This window comes from Microcaecilia unicolor, chromosome 10, assembly GCF_901765095.1.
Source record: "Microcaecilia unicolor chromosome 10, aMicUni1.1, whole genome shotgun sequence".
Classification (NCBI taxonomy): Eukaryota; Metazoa; Chordata; class Amphibia; order Gymnophiona; family Siphonopidae; genus Microcaecilia; species Microcaecilia unicolor.
In genome coordinates, this window is record NC_044040.1 from 60,661,298 (window position 1) to 60,681,324 (window position 20,027).

A 20,027-nucleotide genomic window follows, 5' to 3' on the forward strand; every position below is an offset into this window, starting at 1 on the left:
CATTACCAATTTTATCACTCAAGTCCACAAACAGGATTCCAATATCAAAAGAAAAAAAAGGAGATTAATTGAAAGGCAAATTAAAATAGAAGAAAATAGCTTTCACGACGGGATTGGTGATTCAATATTTATGATACTCCAGTTGTCATCTTGGAGGCAATAAGTTTTGAAAGCTGAGGTGGATCCATAAACACATATTTGACATTATCAAACCTAATTATACACTTGCAGGGGTATCTCAAAAAGAAGGTACCTCCTGCTTGAGTTACTGCTATTTTCATTGTGAGAAATTGTTTTCTTTTGAGTCTCTCTTGAGAAATCCGGGAATAAGGAAATTTGAAAACCAAGAAATGGTTTCTCCCTATGCTTAAAAAACATCTGGAACAACCATGCCTTGTCAAGAACTAAGGCCACGGTTGCAACCAAAGTTGCCGCCGTAGCCTGTTGAGTATCCGATGTCTCAAGAAGAGGTGTTACATTCAAACTCTGTTGTGAAGGCAGTTTTTGAGGAAGATAGAAAACCTTTGAAAACGGTGGTAAATTAATTTCTGGTATACCAAGATTTTCAAGTAAATATCTTTCTTAACATGTCCCCTAGGCTTTATCATAGGTACATAAGGAAAATTTACAAAACGCAAATTTTGATTCCTGGTAGATTGTGATATTCTTAGGATTTTCATGGATACGTCTATGTTCAAATGCTTATATTTATCATATTGTTGCCACCGTAGGATTCCAGATTTAAATTCATGGAAATCTCTTGAAATCATCCTTACATTTGATACAGTTCCAATTAAGAAAATTAAGATGCATGGTAATACTGTGTAATGACTTAACACTGTCTCACGTACCCATCAAGTCATTCAAGGAAAGTATGAACAACCAATTCAGGGCCTATAAACCACAATATTTAATCAAATATTTATAGGGCCACTTTTGGTGAGTCACATTCAGGCTTATTTTCAAAAGAGAAGGACGTCCATCTTTCGACACAAATCGCAAGATGGGTGTCCTTCTCACAGGGTCGCCCAAATCAGTATAATGGAAAGCCGATTTTGGGCGTCCCCAACTGCTTTCCATCACGGGGATGACCAAAATTCCCGGAGGCATGTCTGAGGCGTAGCGAAGGCGGGACTTGGGCGTGCCTAACACATGGGCGTCCTCAACCCATAATGGAAAAAAAAGGTCGTCCCTTGGGCGACTTTACTTGGTCCTTTTTTTGTTATGACCAAGCCATGAAAAGGTGCCCAAACTGACCAGATAACCACCGGAGGGAATCGGGGATGACCTCCCCTTACTCCCCCAGTGGTCTCTAACCCCCTCCCACCCTCAAAAAAATAATTTAAACATATTTTTTGCCAGCCTGAAATATCATACTCAGCTCCATGACAGCAGTATGCAGGTCCCTGGAGCAGTTTTACTGGGTGCAGTGCACTTCAGGCAGGCGGACTCAGTCCCATTCCCCCACCTGTTACACTTGTGGTGGTAAATGTGAGCCCTTAAAAATCCACCAGAAAACCACTGTACCCACATCTAGGTGCCCCATTCACCCCTTAGGGCTATGGTAGTGGTGTACAGTTGTGGGGAGTCAGTTTTTTGGGGGGTTGGGGGGCTCAGGACACAAGGTAAGGGAGCAATGCACCTGGGAGCAATTTCTGAAGTCCACTGCAGTGCCTCCTAGGGTACCCGGTTGGTGTCCTGGCATGTCAGGGGGACCAGTGCACTAGGAATGCTGGCTCCTCCCATGACCAAAGGGCTTGCATTTGGTCATTTTTGAGATGGGCGTCCTTAGTTTCCATTATCGCCGAAAATCAGAAACAACCACGTCTAAGGACGACCATCTCTAAGGATGACTTAAATGTCAAGATTTCAGCGTCCCCGACCGTATTATTGAAACAAAAGATGGACACCCATCTTGTTTCGATAATACGGGTTTCCCCACCCCTTTGCCGGGATGTCCTGCGAGGACGTCCTCAAGAAAACTTGGGCGCCCCTTTTGATTATGCCCCTCATTGTAAGCTAAACTTGGTATTTTATTGTAATTTTCAGTGAATTAGTATTTATCAGCAAGTCTGATTTGCTTTCTCTGTATGTAAGAATAAGCAAGAAGACCTATAGTACAAATGTATATCAAACTGAGGGGGAGATGCTTTAAATTTACCAAGACAGCAACATGCTGTCTTGACCGGTTCCAACTGGTTTAGTGAGCACGTTGTTCAACCGGAGATGCACAGAGGGGTCCTGTGGGCTTTATAAGGTTCGCAGTAATGGGAATAGCATGGTAATTTATGTAAATGAGCTGATCAGTATTCAAATGTACATTGCGAGGAATGCTCAGCTGTCTATGATCAATGCACAGGAAGACCCACCTACGTTTTCTGGAGGAAATTTTATGGGAGGTCTGGTGCAGCCGTAGTGTAGCTACATAATTGCTAGTGATCTGAACAGTTTAGTTTATGGGACTTTTGCAGGTGATCGAGCTATTCTGTACAGCTCTGAATAGAGTATTTACATAAAAAATGAGGTAGATTAGATGCTGGTCGCAAACTAGTTTCTGAAGGATGTGAAGCTTTTGTCTTGATTGGCTAAGGCTGAGCAGCTTAATTCAAACCAAGTCAAAGATGTTCTCCTTCCAAAATCGGGAGTAAGAGTCGGTGGATGGGTACTCCTCTTGCAGCTGTTTTCTTGGCAGACCCCGACATACTCCTTTGTTTTGTTTTAAGAACTCGTTCAGTTTTGCAAAATGTATACAGCACTTCCAGTTTTCTCCAGAAATCAGTGTGCATTTGACTGCATGAAAAGCATCCCCCATCTTCCCCTGATCCCTTGTAGCCCGCTTGCAATACCTGCTGCCCTTGCAGCCTTCCCTACCGAGCTGCAGGGTAAAAGTCCATGCAGCTCATTTGCATTTGATTTCTTTAGTGCATCACCCGTTATTTCCACCTTGGTAATTTTTACCAGGGTGGAAATAATGGGCGGTCCGTTCCCAGGACTTTAGTGCATTGGCGGCTGAATTTGGCAGTGCACTTCTGTTCTCTTTTCCACTCACTGGAGCCTTTGATTCTCTGTCCAAGGTCCCCATTTTTATTATAGTGGTAACAATTCTGTTTTTGCAAGTTTTGTGTGTGTGACCGTCTCTGTGCAGTTTCTTTTTTTTAAAGAGATTTCTATGGAACCAGCCTTAGAAGCTTGGAGAGTTAGAAATATGAAAAAGTCCATGGCAAGCAGAAATTGTCACTAGATCACTGAAGATTTATGTTTAATCTCTATTAATTTTCATATATACAAAGACCAATAAATCTTTGAAGGATACACCAACTTCAAATAAATCCACAACTGTAGATCAATTAACAATAATCAATCTAAATTTCAAGGAAAATTACGTCGGTTTTTATAGTCCACAAGTATGAGAGATTCCAAGGCTTTACCAAAGGAAGTTGGAACATTACAAAGAAATATAAATCAAATCAAGTTGAGTAGGCGGTTATCCTATTCTTAAACAGTCCAGCCTATCTATTTGTTATGCCTTCTTGCTGTCTTGCATCTAAGAAATTATTCAACTGTTCTGGCTCATAGAAATGTATCTATGTTCTTTAAAGAAAATCAAACATTTACAGGGGAATCTCAGTTGGAAAGAAGCACCAATCCCCAGGACACACTCTGTTTTAATTCCAAGAATTTCTTTCTCCTTTGTTGCGTCCATCGAGAAATATCCGGAAAGATCAGGACTTTACCACCCAAAACTTCTGGTTGAATATTTTTGAAATACAAACGGAGCAATGATTTTTTATCTTGTAAAAATACAAACATAATAACTACTGTTGCTCTAGTTTTAATTTCCTCTTTGGATTGAGATCACTGAAGATTTGACTTGGAGATCCATAAGAGGATCATGGATCATGTAGAAGAAGCATGAAGAGGTTTAATATACACAGAGGAGCATTTTTTGAAAGAGAGAAACGTCCAAGTTGCGATTTGGACGTCCTTGCAAAATGGCAAAATCCAGGGGCGGGGAAACCCGTATTTTCGAAACAAGATGGACGTCCATCTTTCATTTCAAAACTACCGTCAGAGACTTCCAAATCCTTAAGTTTGGACGTCCCTAGACATGGACGTTTCTGACTTTCAGAGATTTTCGAAACCAAAAACGTCCATGTCAAAACATTCAAATGCAGGCTATTTGGGCATGGGAGGAGCCAGCATTTGTAGTACACTGGTCCTCTTGACATGCCAGGACACCAACCAGGCAACCTAGGGGGCACTGCAATGGACTTCATAAAATGCTCCTTTACCTTGTGTGCTGAGCCCCCCCAGAACTCCCCCAAAATCCATTACCCCCAACTGTACACCACTACCATAGCCCTTACAGGTGAAGGGGGGCACCTATATATGGGTACAGTGGGTTTGTGGTGGGCCTTGGAGAGCTCGCTGTTTCCTCCACAAATGTAACAGGTAGGGGGGGTATGGGCCTAGGTCTGCCTGTCTGAATTGCACTACAGTACCCACTAAAACTGCTCCTGGGACCTGAATGCACTGTCATGGACCTGAGTATGACATCTGAGGCTGGCATGACATATTTAAAAAAAGTTTTTGAGGGTGGGAAAGGGGGTTAGTGACCACTGGGGGAGTAACGGGAGGTCATCCCCGATTCTCTTTGGTGGTCATCTGGTCATTTTGGGCACCCTTCCGTGCCTTATTTGTAATAAAAACACATCTGGGTGAAAACGTCCAAGTGTTCGTCAAGGACGTTTTTTTTCGATTATGGGTCAAAGACGTCCAAGTGTTAGGCACGCCCAAGTCCTGCCTTCACTATGCCTCCACCACGCCCCTTGAAATTTGGATGTCCATGCGACAGACCGCAGTTTGAGACGTCCAAAATGGGGTTTAGATTATACCGATTTGGATATCTCTGGGAGAAGGACGTCCATCTTCTGATTTATGTCGAAAGATGGATGTCCTTCTCTTTCGAAAATGAGCCTGACAGTCTTTTCAGAAATGACAATTTTTATTAAATACATTAGGGATACAGGCCTAAATCTGAAAATTCTTCTGACTTTTAGCCAAAACATAATTGTGATTATTTTGGCATATCCCATCATATAAAAAAATTGTGCTGGAGAAAGCCTCATTGACTAGTTTGGCTAGTGCATCTTTTCTGGTATGTATGCGGCCCCCATTCCATATCCTCCCTGTGAATCGGAAGTTGGAATAATGAAGGTCCAGGTCTCACTGAGAGAATGACCCACTTTTAAAGCCTCATGATTTTACCTACTTGGATTCTGGTTAATTATTCTTCATTTTAGATTGTGTTCCAATAATACAACTTTTCTAAAATTGTGATAGTCTCACTTGCAGATGAATGTGCTTCTTCCATGTATGCAGTCACAAGCCCACTTTCTCAGGGTTCCTTTGCTTCTCTGTTGTAGGATTTCCTAATGTCAGGTAATAGGAGTTCCCAGATATTTTATGATGCTCCTTGGTACTTGAATTCTGGTGGCTGTGCTACTCTGTAACAAGACATTATCTTCTCATCTCCTCAGATTGCATACCGTATGGGTAGAACACTTTCCTGCTGCACCTGGTTGGTCCTGGCACCAGTCAGGCTATCCCTATTAAATATGCATACAATAGCTTTGTATATACACTGCCTCAATTGAATGCAAACCCATTTCATGCATATTCATTAGGGATATCTTGAAAACCTAACATCTGTATGGCCTTCGAAGACTGGAATTTCCCACCCCCACTGAACAAGATTCCTCTGTTTCCAGCCAAGCTCCTTATCTTCATTAAACATAAGGGCCAATTTGCTAAGCTGTGCTAGCTGTTAATGCAATAGTTAGCAACAACTCTGTTAAGAGTTAACATTGAATGGGTTATAGGATATGCAGAGAATGGACAGAAATTGTACCTTACCCTTTAGTGCAGAACTAATTACCGCATGTTAACTATTTGTGTGGCTTATATTGCAATTCAGTTAGCTACACCTATTCAGATGACTTTAACTGTGCTGCATTATCTACAGTGCAGTTAACATGCAGTAATGATATTTCTTCTAGTTTAATTAAATAGGAAACTGCTGAGGATGCACCCAAGAGTTCATGCAGAGGTTTTGCTATTATCAAGCATTAATTTTGGTAACCAATGTGTATTAACGGCAAAATCTTGCTGTGCTTTAGTAAATAAGGTCCACAGAGAATAGTCGACAATACTGCAGGCTCCTAAACTACTATGAACTCATCAAAGTGAGCCCATTACCAGCAGCACATGCACATCCTACAATGGAGGCAAGCAAGGTGCTGGAAACAACAAAATTAAGCAACAAAGTGAAGAAATTTAAGGCAGAAGCAGAGGTTCGGTTTAGATGCTAAGCAAAGTATTCACTGTAGAAAAAGAAAACATTTTTCTGATACTTCCCCTGAAAGCTGAGATCATAACTATTTAGTGATGACTAATAAAAGTTATGCTAAATACTGGAATGCTTTCAGCTATTATACAATGTATCTCAGAATTCCCCTGCTGTGTTTTTCAGTAGATTTAGGAAACACATGCTGAGGTTTCCTTCCTTCTTTTATCCCAAATTCTACAGTGATCCCTTGATACCTGATGGGTTTTATCTGACAGAAGCTTCCTTTTAGGAAATAACTTGGTAAAGGTTTGCAATTTTGTGTAGTGAGAGGAATCAAAGTGTGGTTGCTTTTATACTTCCTATACAAAAGGTAATTTTAATAAGGAAATATATAGTTTAAGAGCGCAAACAGGTGCCTACTTAAGTACTATTTATAAAGACAGACAGATGCCTATTTGTCTTTTTAAAATTAAAATGTAATGCCCCTTTGTGAGCATCCATGGGCCCGGGACTGACTTGGCATGTCTCCCTCTGGCAGGCTCCATTGGTCCCTTGCGTGCTTGACGTCTGATGCCTCCATCTGGGGAAGAAAGGTATTAGTGGGTGGGGTTTTCCTCCCCTCCCCCCCCCCCCCCCCCCCCCCCCACAGGAAAAAAACAAATCACCACTGTGAACAAGGTTGGCTGAATTGTTAAACAGTTTATGCAACTATTACATTAGAACAGTATAGCATCAACCTTATAAAACATATTTGGTAAGCAACTCATTAAGCATCTTTCAAACAGTGTAAACTTTCTCCTAGAACTAACTAGTCAATTTATGTGCCTCCCTGCTCCCTCATTGTCTATGCCTACCATATCCCAAATCTCATTCTCCTGCTGGTACATGGCTGAATTGGTGACATTTGCTCTACTGGACCCTGAATGATGTCCGCACTCCCAGGGGCCTTTGCTGTTGCAAGACCTCAAATGATGATTGTTCTTTCAGGAGCCTTGTCTGGCAACAGGCCGCGAGTGCTAGTTGCACTCTCAGGAGCCTTTGGCCTTTGCCAGGCCCCAAGCACTAATTCTCAGGAGCCTTCTGCTGCCATCAGGCTCCAAGCATCAACTGTGCTCCTAGGAGTCAACCCTTCAGCAATATGCTTACAAAAATTTTAAAAAGAACCAGCCCAAAAATCAAACCTTACAGCATACCACTAGTAAAATTCTTTTCCTCAGAATGAGCTCTATTTACCACTATCCTCTGTCGCCTTCCACTCAACCTGTTCCTATCCCAGTCAGTACTTTAGGGCCCATACCAAGGGCACTTAGTTTATTTATTAGTTGTCTATGCAGAACTGTGTTAAAGACTTTGCTAAAATCTAAATACACCACATCTAGTTCTCTCCCTTGATCCAACTCTCTGGTCACCTAGTCAAAGAAATTAATCAGATTTGTCTGACAAGACCTGCTTCTAGTGAAACCATGTTGCCTTGGGTCCTATAATCCATTGGATTCCAAAACCTTTACAGTTCTTTTTTTTGTTACATTTGTACCCTGTGCTTTCCCACTCATGGCAGGCTCTATGTGGCAGGCAATGGAGGGTTAAGTGACTTGCCCAGAGTCGCAAGGCGCTGCCTGTGCCGGGAATCGAACTCAGTTCCCCAGGACCAAAGTCCACCACCCTAACCACTAGGCCACTCCTCCTCTCTGTTTTAAAAGCATTTCCATTACTTTATTTACTTTAGAAGTCAGACTTACTGGCCTGTAGTTCCTAACCCATCTGCTTTTGTGTAGAGGGACCACATCTACTCTTCTCTAGTCCTCCGGGACCACTCCCAACTCTAGAAAAGCACTGAGAAGATCAACCAGCGGAGCTGCTAGAACTACCCTAAGTTCCTTCAGTTCCCTCAGATGTAGACCATCCATCCCCATCACTTTGTCCTCCTTTGGTTTAGCCAGCTCTTCACGAACATAGTCCTCTAAAAATCATTTAGGGACTACCACTCCTCCATTCCTATTTGTATTTGTCTTCTGCATTTCTGCTCCCTTCCCTTCAGCTGTGAACACAGAACAGAAATAGTTGTCAAGCAATTCTGCTTTATCATATTCTACATATGTTTCACCTTCACCTTTGAATCTCATAATGCCACCATTGCTCTTCCTCCTATCTTGCCTCCCCCCCCCCCCCCCCCCCCCCCCACATTTTCACTTATTGGCTATTTTTTCTTCCATTTGCATCTTTGTTTTCCTGACTACTCTATCAGCTCATAGTTTTTCTTGGTATTGTTGCTTCCTCTTTCTGTGATCTCTTATAGTTTATAAAGGCTTCCTCACATTTTCAGCTACTACTTTTGAGAACCAAAGCAGCCTCATAAAAACATAAGTATTGTCATACTGGGAAAGACCAAAGATCTGTCAAGCCCAGCATCCTGTTTCCAACAGTGGCCAATCAATGTCACAAGTATCTGGCAAGATCCCAAAACAGTACAATACATTTTATGCAACTTAGAAATAAGCAGTGGATTTTCCTCAGGTCCATTTTAATAATGGCTTATGGACTTTTCTTTTAGGAAGCTAGCCAAACCTTTTTTAAACCCCGCTAAGCTAACTACTTTTACTACATTCTCTGGTAATGAAGTCCAGAGTTTAATTACACATTGAGCAAAGAAATATTTTCTCTTATTCATTTTAAATTTACTACTTTCTAGCTTCATTGCGTGCCCCCTAGTCCTAGTATTTGCGGAAAGAGTAAACAAGCGATTCACGTCTGCCCATTCCACTTCACTCATTATTTTATATACCTCTAACACATCTCCCCTCAGCCATTTCTTCTCCAAGCTGAAGAGCCCTAGCTGCTTTAGCCTTTCCTCATAGGAAAGTCATCCCATTTTATCATTTTCGTTGCCCTTCTCTGTACCTTTTCTAATTCCACTATACAGTATCTTTTTTGAGATGCAGTGACCAGAATTGCATGCAGTATTCGAGGTGCAGTCACACCATGGAGAGATACAAAGGCATTATAACATCCTCATTTTTGTTTTCCTCTTACTTTTATTTACTTTCCTTACAAAAAGTTTGTTGGCTTCACTTTTTTTTTAATACATATACAATTTTACAAGAAGTCACACTTGATTAGAAAGTGTCATAATTGCACATTAGCAAAGGAAAATAATATACATTCCATTAATTAAACACTCAAGTCCACTTTAAGTAGAGATATCCATCATAAGGAGGATTACAAAATAAGAAAGAAAAAAATTCTTTAGGTAAATATAGCATCCAGGAAACTTTAACAAGGTTATTTCTATATAGCTCCTTCACTTCTTTTAGATGTTACAAATGCTGTCAATTATGATGGGTCTACAAAAACATATTTATGTGACTTATAACATAATATACACTTGCAAGGAAATCGTAAATAAAATATAGCGCCTAGCTGCAATACTTCTGGTTTTAATAATAGAAATTGTTTGCGGTTTTTTTGTGTTTCTTTCGAAACATCTGGAAATAATGATATTTTTAATCCCAGAAACAATTTGTCTTTATGTCTGAAAAACATTTTGAACAGCCATTGCTTGTCTGGCAATAAGGCAACTGCGACTACCAAAGTTGCCGCAGTTGCTTGTTCAGTATCGGATGTTTCCAATAAATTTGTAACATCCAAAGGTTACTACTACTACTACTATTTAGCATTTCTATAGCGCTACAAGGCATATGCAGCGCTGCACAAACATAGAAGAAAGACAGTCCCTGCTCAAAGAGCTTACAATCTAATAGACAAAAAATAAATAAAGTAAGCAAATCAAATCAATTAATGTGAACGGGAAGGAAGAGAGGAGGGTAGGTAGAGGCGAGTGGTTACAAGTGGTTACGAGTCAAAAGCAATGTTAAAGAGGTGGGCTTTCAGTCTAGATTTAAAGGTGGCCAAGGATGGGGCAAGACGTAGGGGCTCAGGAAGTTTATTCCAGGCGTAGGGTGCAGCGAGACAGAAGGCGCGAAGTCTGGAGTTGGCAGTAGTGGAGAAGGGAACAGATAAGAAGGATTTATCCATGGAGCGGAGTGCACGGGAAGGGGTGTAGGGAAGGACGAGTGTGGAGAGATACTGGGGAGCAGCAGAGTGAGTACATTTATAGGTTAGTAGAAGAAGTTTGAACAGGATGCGAAAACGGATAGGGAGCCGGTGAAGGGTCTTGAGGAGAGGGGTAGTATGAGTAAAGCGACCCTGGCGGAAGATGAGACGGGCAGCAGAGTTTTGAACCGACTGGAGAGGGGAGAGGTGACTAAGTGGGAGGCCAGCAAGAAGCAGATTGCAGTAGTCTAAACGAGAGGTGAGAAGGGTGTGGATGAGGGTTTTGGTAGAGTGCTCGGAAAGAAAGGGGCGGATTTTACGGACGTTGTAAAGAAAGAAACGACGGGTCTTGGCAATCTGCTGGATATGAGCAGAGAAGGAGAGAGAAGAGTCAAAGATGACCCCAAGGTTTCGAGCTGATGAGACAGGGAGAATGAGAGAGCCATCAACAGAAATAGAAAATGGGGGGAGCGGGGAGGTGGGTTTGGGGGGGAAAATGAGAAGCTCGGTTTTGGTCATGTTTAATTTCAGGTGGCGTTGAGACATCCAGACAGCAATGTCAGACAAGCACGCTGAAACTTTGGTTTGGATGCAAGGTGAGATATCAGGGGTAGAAAGGTAGATTTGGGAGTCATCAGCATAGAGATGGTAGGAAAAGCCATGGGATGAGATTAATGAACCAAGGGAAGAAGTGTAGATAGAAAAAAGGAGGGGACCAAGAACAGAACCCTGAGGTACGCCGACAGGCAGAGGGATAGAAGTAGAAGAGGATCCACCAGAGTGAACACTAAAGGTGCGGAGGGAGAGGTAGGAAGAGAACCAGGAAAGGACAGAGCCCTGGAATCCAAGTGAGGACAGGGTATCGAGAAGTATGCTGTGATCGACAGTGTCAAAAGCAGCGGAAAGATCAAGAAGAATGAGGATGGAATATTGACCTGTGGATTTAGCCAGTAATAGGTCATTGGAGACTTTAGTAAGCACAGTTTCGGTTGAGTGGAGAGGGCAAAAACCAGATTGTAGTGGGTCAAGAATAGCATATGAGGAGAGAAAATCAAGGCAGCGGCAGTGAACAGCACGCTCAAGTAATTTGAAGAGAAAAGGAAGGAGGGAGATGGGTCGGTAATTAGAGGGACAAGTAGGGTCGAGTGAAGGCTTCTTAAGGAGAGGTGTGACCACAGCATGTTTAAAGGCAGCAGGGACAGTCGCAGTGGAAAGTGAGAGGTTGAGAATGTGACAGATAAAAGGAATAAGAGCAGGAGAGATGGCATTAAGAAGGTGGGTGGGAATGGGATCAGAGGAACAGGTGGTACATTTTGAGGAAGAAAGGAGAAGTGTAGTTTCCTCAATAGTAACTTCAGGAAAGGAGGAAAGGGAATGAGGGGAAGGAGAGAGAGGGGAACGGACTAGTAGAGGGAGAGGTGGTGAGGTAGAGAAAGCAAGGTTTATCTTTTGAACCTTGTTATGAAAGAATTCAGCAAGGGTCTGAGGAGATAATGAAGGGGGAGTTGGAGGAGGGGGCACCTTGAGGAGAGAGTTCAATGTGGTGAAGAGAAGACGAGGATTAGAGCCAAGAGAGTTGGTCAGTTGGATATAATAATCCTGTTTGGCACGTAAAAGAGCAGATTGGAAGGAGGTCAGCATGAACTTAAAGTGTAAGAAATCAGCAAGGGCCCGAGATTTCCGCCAGAGGTGTTCGGCGGAGCGGGTACAGGAACGTAGGTAGCGGATGTTAGAAGTCAGCCAAGGTTGGGGTTTTGTATGCCTTACAGGGTGGGTCATCAAAGGTGCAAGAGTGTCTAAGGCAGAGGATAGAGTATTGTTGTAAGAAGAAACAGCCTCGTTGACAGACGTGGATGGTGCCATAGTAGAGAGGAGGTTTGAAACATGGGAGACTAGAGATGAAGGGTCGATATCGTGAAGATTCCTTGATAAATTAGATAAGATAGGACGGGACTGGGAGGGAGGAGATTTAAGTGTGAAAGTTATAAGATGGTGATCAGAGGAGGGAAGATCAGAGGCAAGGAAACTAGAGGGTGAACAGTTGGAGGAGAAGATGAGATCAAGACAGTGACCATTTTGATGAGTGGGGGAGGTGGAGCATAGTTGGAGATTAAAGGAGGACGTTAAAGCGAGTAACTTGGAAATATAAGAGTTGGAAGGATCATTAGCAGGAATATTAAAGTCACCAAGGATTAGAGAGGGGGAGGAAGGATCATGGAAGAAGGCAAGCCAGGCGTCAAAGTCACTGAGAAAGGATGAAAGGGACTTATCAGGGGGACGATAAATGACCGTTATTCGAAGAGGCAGAGGAGAGAAAAGGCGGATAGAGTGGACTTCAAAGGAGGAAAAACAGTGAGATTGAGGTGGAAGAAGGGGTTGAAATCTGGAGGAGGGAGAGAGAAGTAGTCCAACACCGCCCCCACGGCCAGCAGGGCGAGGAGTATGTGAAAATAGATAACCGCCATGGCACAGGGCTGCGACTGAAGCAGAGTCATCAGGGCAGAGCCAGGTTTCTGTTACGGCGAGCAGATGGAGGTGAAGCCGTCTTTCACATGCGCAGAGCAGCCAAGCATAATGCTTGGCTACTCTGCACTGGCTTCCCCTCCTTAGGAAGGAAATCATGTGCAAATGAGCTAACGGTGAGCAGCTCATTTGCATGCGATTTCCTTCATGCATGCCTGTTCCTTTCCGAATTGCTAAGGGATTGGTAAGGGAAGGGCTTTTTCCGTTCAGTTAGTGCATCAGTTAGTCCACTGCAGTGCCCACTAGGGTGCCCGGTTGGTATCCTGGCATGTCAGGGGGACTAGTGCACTATGAATGCTGGCTCCTCCCACGACCAAATGAGTTGGATTTGGTCGTTTTTGAGATGGGCGTCCTCAGTTTCCATTATCGCCGAAAACCAGGTGACGACCATCTCTAAGGTCAACCATCTCAACATTTAGGTTGACCATCTCTAAGGTCGACCTAAATGTTGAGATTTGGGCGTCCCTGACCGTATTATCGAAACGAAAGATGGTCGCTCATCTTGTTTCGATAATACGGGTTTCTCCGCTCCTTCACTGGGACGTCCTGCGAGGACGCCCTCAGGAAAGCTTGGGCGCCCCATTCGATTATGCCCCTCCACGGGATGTATAAAGCAGGCATACTCTTTTTGTAGAAATCATTTGAAGCAAGATAATCAATCCACAGGCAAATCAATCAATTCAAGTGTCCAAAAATTAAAAGTGCTATAAAATAGTTGGAGAGCAATGTAGGAAGATCACTAGAAATGTTTTGCCGTCAGAAAGTGTATTTCATTGATTATTTTGAAGCGCTGCACTGAGATGGGACCCCTTTGTTCCTGTTTTGGTTTTATGAGCTATTACAGAAGGTTCTGATGTTTTAATGTAATGGTTTGTCTGTTTATTTGATTCTCTATTCTTACACAGGTGACATGAGAAATGATCTGTACATTACTGTAGAAAGAGGAGAGTTTGAGAAAGGAGGAAAGAGTGTGGCCAGAAATGTGGAAGTGACAATGTGCATTTTGGACTCTGCAGGCCAATGCTTAAAGGCAAGTACATCTTACTGCTATATAGATATTTTAATTTCCTTGATTAGCAATTAGAAGCTTATTTTCATTTTACTGGAAATTCATACTATTGACTATCACACACACAAAAAAAGATTTAACACATTCCATGCACACTTTGTCAACAGAAAGCTGATGGTTTTTGAGAATATAAGGCATATCTGTACTGCCATCTTTTTGTTAATGCAAATGGTAACTATATGGCTGACTGCGGTCACATTGTATTAGAATGCTTTAAAGTTGTATTAGATCTTTTGTCTGTTTCCTTAGAGTGTGGAGCCCACCCTCCCCCACCTGGTTGTAAAGCATAGGTGTGGACTAAGCATCTGCTGGTGAGTGCATTCCTCAAGCTCTCAGTTTCTGCCTGAGGAGTGGGACGCACACAGATAAGACTTAATTCTGACATTATTTCTGTGGTTTTGGGCATTTCTGGTGCATTTCAATACAGCTCTAGAGATAGGTTACAGCAAACACACTCCATAGGTCTTAAGCTTAAGCCCACCCACCCTGCCCCTCAACCCAGCCACTCCAAGACTGTCATTTCCTAAATAGCTTTCCTACATACACTACTTATCACTAATTAACTCCACCCTAATTACAACCCCATCATAGTACACCTGTTCATCCCCATTTTTCAACCAATCAAGATGACTTTTATTCTCTGTAATAATTGTTGTGCTTTAGTTTCAAGGCCAATCATCTGGAGACTTAAAGCTTGCCTATCTGTCTTCAGCTCGCTAGTTTAAAACAGGAGCTCAGTAAAGTAAAGCAGGAATTGAATGCACTTAAAGCAGCTTCTAGGACTGCACACCAATCATACTACACAGAATCATACCAAATTCTCACCACTGCCTCAAAGGATAAAACCACCTAAGAATAGATGGTTCACGGTAGGCTCAGGCAGACTTCATTATGTGACACAGAAGCATCCACCCTCACAGATGTTGCCCAACAGAATTCTTTTGCTCCATTTCAGCACTGTGATGTTCCTGAAAATAGAACTGAGGCGGAAGAAAAAGCAATGAAGGTGGAACAAAAAGATATGAAGGTACCCAAAGAGGAAAGACAACCCCAAATCACAAATTTTTAAACACATACCAGGAAATGTAGATGGAAAGCGATGACCACAAATGCTCGCAGTCTAAGCAATAAAGTTCATGACCTTCAAGACGTGATGTTGGAGGCAGGCTTAGACGTTGTTGCAATCACGGAGACGTGGCTCAATGGTTCCCACGAATGGGATGCAAACATACCAGGCTATAATCTATTTAGGAAGGATAGAGATGGTTGTAAAGGTGGAGGAGTAGCTCTTTATGTGAGAAATGATATCGCAGTGACTGAAATGACAGGGACCTGGGGAAAGGAAGAAGTGATATGGATCACCTTAAAAAGAGATGGTAGAACCTCTGTCCACGTGGGTGTTGTCTACAAACCCCCGACACAATTGGAGGAACTAGATAAAGATCTGATCGCAGATATTCAAAAGTTGGGAAAGAAGAGAGAGGTGCTGGGAGATTTCAGTCTGCCGGATGTAGATTGGAAGGTTCCATCTGCGGAATCGGAAAGAAGTAGAGAGATCGTGGATGCTTTTCAAAGTGCTCTGCTCAGACAAATGGTGACGGAACCCACGAGGGAGGGAGCGAAGCTGGATCTGGTGCTCACAAAAGGGGATAGTGTGTCAAATGTCCGAGTGGGTGTCCACCTGGGCAGCAGTGACCATCAAACAGTTTGGTTTGATATGACAACTGAAGTGGAGGGCGGCCACTCAGAACTCAAAGTCCTGGATTTCAAGCATGCTGACTTTAGTAAAATGGGGGAATACCTGAGGAAGTAGCTGATGGGCTGGGAGGGTGAACGAGAAGTGGAAGGACTGTGGTCCAGGCTGAAAGAAGGTGTAAATATGGCCACAAACCTTTATGTTAGGAGAGTAAATAAAAGCAAAAAAAAAAAAGAGGAAACCGATATGGTTCTCCAAGCAAGTGGCTGAGAAAATAAAGGCTAAAGAGTTGGTGTTCCTGAAATACAGAAAAACTCAAGAAGAGGAACATGGGGAGGAATACTGGATGAAACTGAAAGAAGCCAAGAGAGAGAGATGTCTGGCGAAAGCAGAAGAACAAATGGTGACAAAAATTTCTTCAGGTATATTAGTGAAAGGAGGAAGACTAAAAAGGGAATTGTGAGACTGAAAGATGCTGCAAACCTCTACGTAGATAATGATGAAGAAAAAGCAAATTTGCTAAATGGATACTTTTCTTCTGTTTTCACAGAAGAAAATCCTGGAGAAGGACCGCGATTGACTGGCAAAAGCACAAATGAGAATGGAGTGGATAGAGCACCGTTCACGGAAGAGAGTATGTATGAACAACTTGAAAATCTAAAGGTGGACAAAGCCGTGGGACTGGACGGGATCCACCCAAGGATATTGAGGGAGCTCAGAGAGGTTCTGGTGGGTCCTCTTAAAGATTTGTTTAATAAATCCTTGGAGACAGGAGAGGTTCCGTGGGATTGGAGAACGGCAGTGGTGATAGGGAAGAAGCTGGAAACTCCCGGCCTGTAAGCCTCATTATGGTTATTGGAAAAGTAATGGAAGCGATGCTGAAGGAAAGGATAGTGAATTTCCTGGAAGCCAATAAGTTGCAAGATCCGAGACAACATGGTTTTACCAAAGGTAAATCGTGCCAAATGAATCTCATTGAATTCTTTGACTGGGTGACCGGAGAATTGAATCAGGGACGTGCTATAGACGTAATGTACTTAGATTTCAGCAAAGCTTTTGACACGGTTCCCCACAGGAGGCTCTTGAATTAACTTGATAGGCTGAAGATAGGACCCAACGTGGTGAACTGGATTAGGAACTGGTTGACGGACAGACGCCAGAGGGTGGTGGTTAATGGAATTCGCTCGGATGAGGGAAAGGTGAGTAGTGGAGTGACTCAGGGAACGGTGCTGTTCAATATATTTGTGAGTGACATTGCCGAAGGGTTAGAAGGTAAAGTTTGCCTTTTTGCGGATGATACTAAGATTTGTAACAGAGTGGACACCCCGGAGGGAGTGGAAAACATGAAAAAGGATCTGTGGAAGCTAGAAGAATGGTCTAAGGTTTGGCAATTAAAATTCAATGCGAAGAAATGCAAAGTGATGCACTTAGGGAGTAGATATCCACGGGAGACGTATTTGTTAGGCGGTGAGAGTCTGATATGTACGGATGGGGAGAGGGATCTTGGGGGGATAGTATCTGAGGATCTGAAGGCGACAAAACAGTGTGACAAGGCGGTGGCCATAGCTAGAAGGTTGCTAGGCTGTATAGAGAGAGGTGTGACCGGCAGAAGAAAAGAGGTTTTAATGCCCCTGTATAAGTCGTTGGTGAGACCCCACCTGGAGTATTGTGTTCAGTTTTAGAGGCTGTATCTCGCTAAGGATGTAAAAAGAATTGAAGCAGTGCAAAGAAAAGCTACAAGAATGGTATGGGATTTGCGTTACAAGATGTATGAGGAGAGACTTGCTGACCTGAACATGTATACCCTGGAGGAAAGGAGAAACAGGGGTGATATGATACAGACGTTCAGATATTTGAAAGGTATTAATCCGCAAACGAACCTTTTCTGTAGACGGGAAGGCAGTAGAACTAGAGGACATGAAATGAGATTGAAGGGGGGGCAGACTCAAGAAAAATGTCAGGAAGTATTTTTTCACGGAGAGAGTGGTAGATACTTGGAATGCCCTCCCGAGTGAGGTGGTGGAGATGAAAACAGTAACAGAATTCAAACATGCGTGGGATAAACATAAAGGAATCCTGTTCAGAAGGAATAGATCCTCAGGAGCTTAGCCAAGATTGGGTGGCAGAGCCGGTGGTGGGAGGCGGGGCTAGTGCTGGGCAGATTTATACGGTCTGTGCCAGAGCTATTGGTGGATGGCTGGACTGGTGGTTTAGAGGAGGGAATAGTGATGGGCAGACTTATACGGTCTGTGCCAGAGCCGGTGGTGGGAGGCGGGGGTAATGATGGGCAGACTTATACGGTCTGTGCCAGAGCCAACTGGTGGGAGGTGGGGCTGGTGGTTGGGAGGCGGGGATAGTGCGGGGCAGACTTATACAGTCTGTGCCCTGAAGAGGACAGGTACAAATAAAAAGTAGCACATATGAGTTTATCTTGTTGGGCAGACTGGATGGACCGTAAAGGTGTTTTTGTGCCGTCATGTTACTATGTTGCAGTGGACTTCATACAATGCTTCCAGGTACTCAGCTCCCTTAACTTGTGTGCTGAGCCCCCCAAAACCCACTACCCCCAACTGTACACCACTACCATAGCCCTTATGGGTGAAGGTGGCACCTATATGTGGGTATAGTGGGTTTCTGGTGGGTTTTGGAGGGCTCACAGTTTCCTGCACAAGTGTAACAGGTAGTGGAGGTATGGACCTGGGTCCACCTGTCTGAAGTCCACTAAACTATTTCAGGGACCTGCATGCTGCTGTCATGGACCTGAATATGACATCTGAGGCTGGCATAGAGTCTGGCAAGTAATATTCTTCAACACACTTTTTGGGGGTGGGAGGGGGTTAGTGACCACTGGGAGAGTAAGGGGAGGTCATCCCTGATTCCCTCCAGTGGTCATCTGGTCATTTGGGGGACCTTTTTGTGCCTTATTCATAATAACATAATAAAAACAGGTCCATCTCAAAACGTCGAAGTTTTAGTGCTGGACGTTTTTGCTTTGTTCCATTATTCCTCAAAGATGTCCAAGTCTTAGAAATGCCCAAGTCCCGCCTTAAACACACCTCCGATACGCCCCCTTGAGATTTGGATGTCCTTCCGACGGACTTCTGAGAAAGATGTCCAAAATGCAGTTTCAATTATACCCATTTGGACGTTTCTGTGACATGGACGTCAAAATGCCGATTTATATCACTTTTTGGACATCCATCTCTTTTGAAAATGAGCCCAATAGTCATGTTGCTGGGGTGATACATTTCAGGTATCAGGAGGCAATAGAAAACTGCTGCTGCAAAATGTCCCATAGCTGATTTCCAGATTTGGAAGAGGCTTCCTTTCCATCCCTCAGCCAACTAGAACTATATTACTCAAAAAAAAAAAAACCCTACCCAGAAAAGGCAAACTAGCAAAAGAATTAGTCAGTTGTCTGCCCAAAGTAAGAGCTAGCTGAGAAAACTAGTTCCTAAAGAATGACTAAATGTTACATAGTTTTTAATTATACTGTTCCCCTTTGTTATTATTGACATAACTTTGCTGAACTGCTTATATGTAATCTGCGAACTGGGGTGAGTGGAGGAGAGTAGAATATGTAGAGTTCCTGTCTTCCTCAAGTGCATCTAGATGGAGAGAGAAAACAAGATATCTACTGTATCATTCAGTGTGGTCTTTTAAAGATACACATGTAAATCGTGTAACAGATTTAAATTGGTTGTTTAATGCTGACACTTTGAAAGGTAAATCACTCAAAGTGAATGAGGCCCTTCAGATTCCTTCACTGAAGGAAGTTAAACTTATACTCAAAGGCACTTCATTCTCCTATGCTGCTCTGACTATACGAAACTCACTTCTTAGAAAGATTCACCTTATGTCAAATTTATTTCTTTTTAGGAAGGTAGTAAAAACCTGTCTGTTCATTGCTGCTTTTAGTAAATAAAAAGGCTCATTTTCAAAGCACATAGACTTACAAAGTTGCATATGTTTCTATATAGCTTTGTGATTCTATATGCCTTGAAAATGAGCACCAGTATGAAATTTATCATAGATCTTTCAATGATTTTGGTGCTTCAGCCCTACTATTTTATTTACTTGATTAATTTTTGTGTGATTTTTATTGGTGGAATATATTCAATGTTTTTGCATCAGTTTTATTATTTGAGCATTTTTTATGTTTGTGTAATTATTGTAGTTTTGATATGTTGTAAACTTATGAGCTGTTACTAGAGAAGTAGTATAGAAATTCAAAAATAAGTAGGTGATGGTGGACATATTTGGTGAAAATGGTGATCTTTGTGTCAAAAGACTGGCAGAGGGTGTATGGGTGGGGAGGTATGTGTATTGCAGTGGGTATA

General features: G+C 42.8%; 1 protein-coding gene across 1 annotated transcript in view; it reads left to right on the top strand.

Annotated features, from left to right (window-relative positions):
- Window positions 1-20,027, top strand: part of DOCK4 (dedicator of cytokinesis 4) — a 798,954-nt gene that overhangs the window by 292,180 nt on the left and 486,747 nt on the right. The window contains 1 exon segment of the mRNA XM_030215964.1: window positions 13,828-13,952. Within this exon segment, the coding sequence (XP_030071824.1) occupies window positions 13,828-13,952 (125 nt within the window).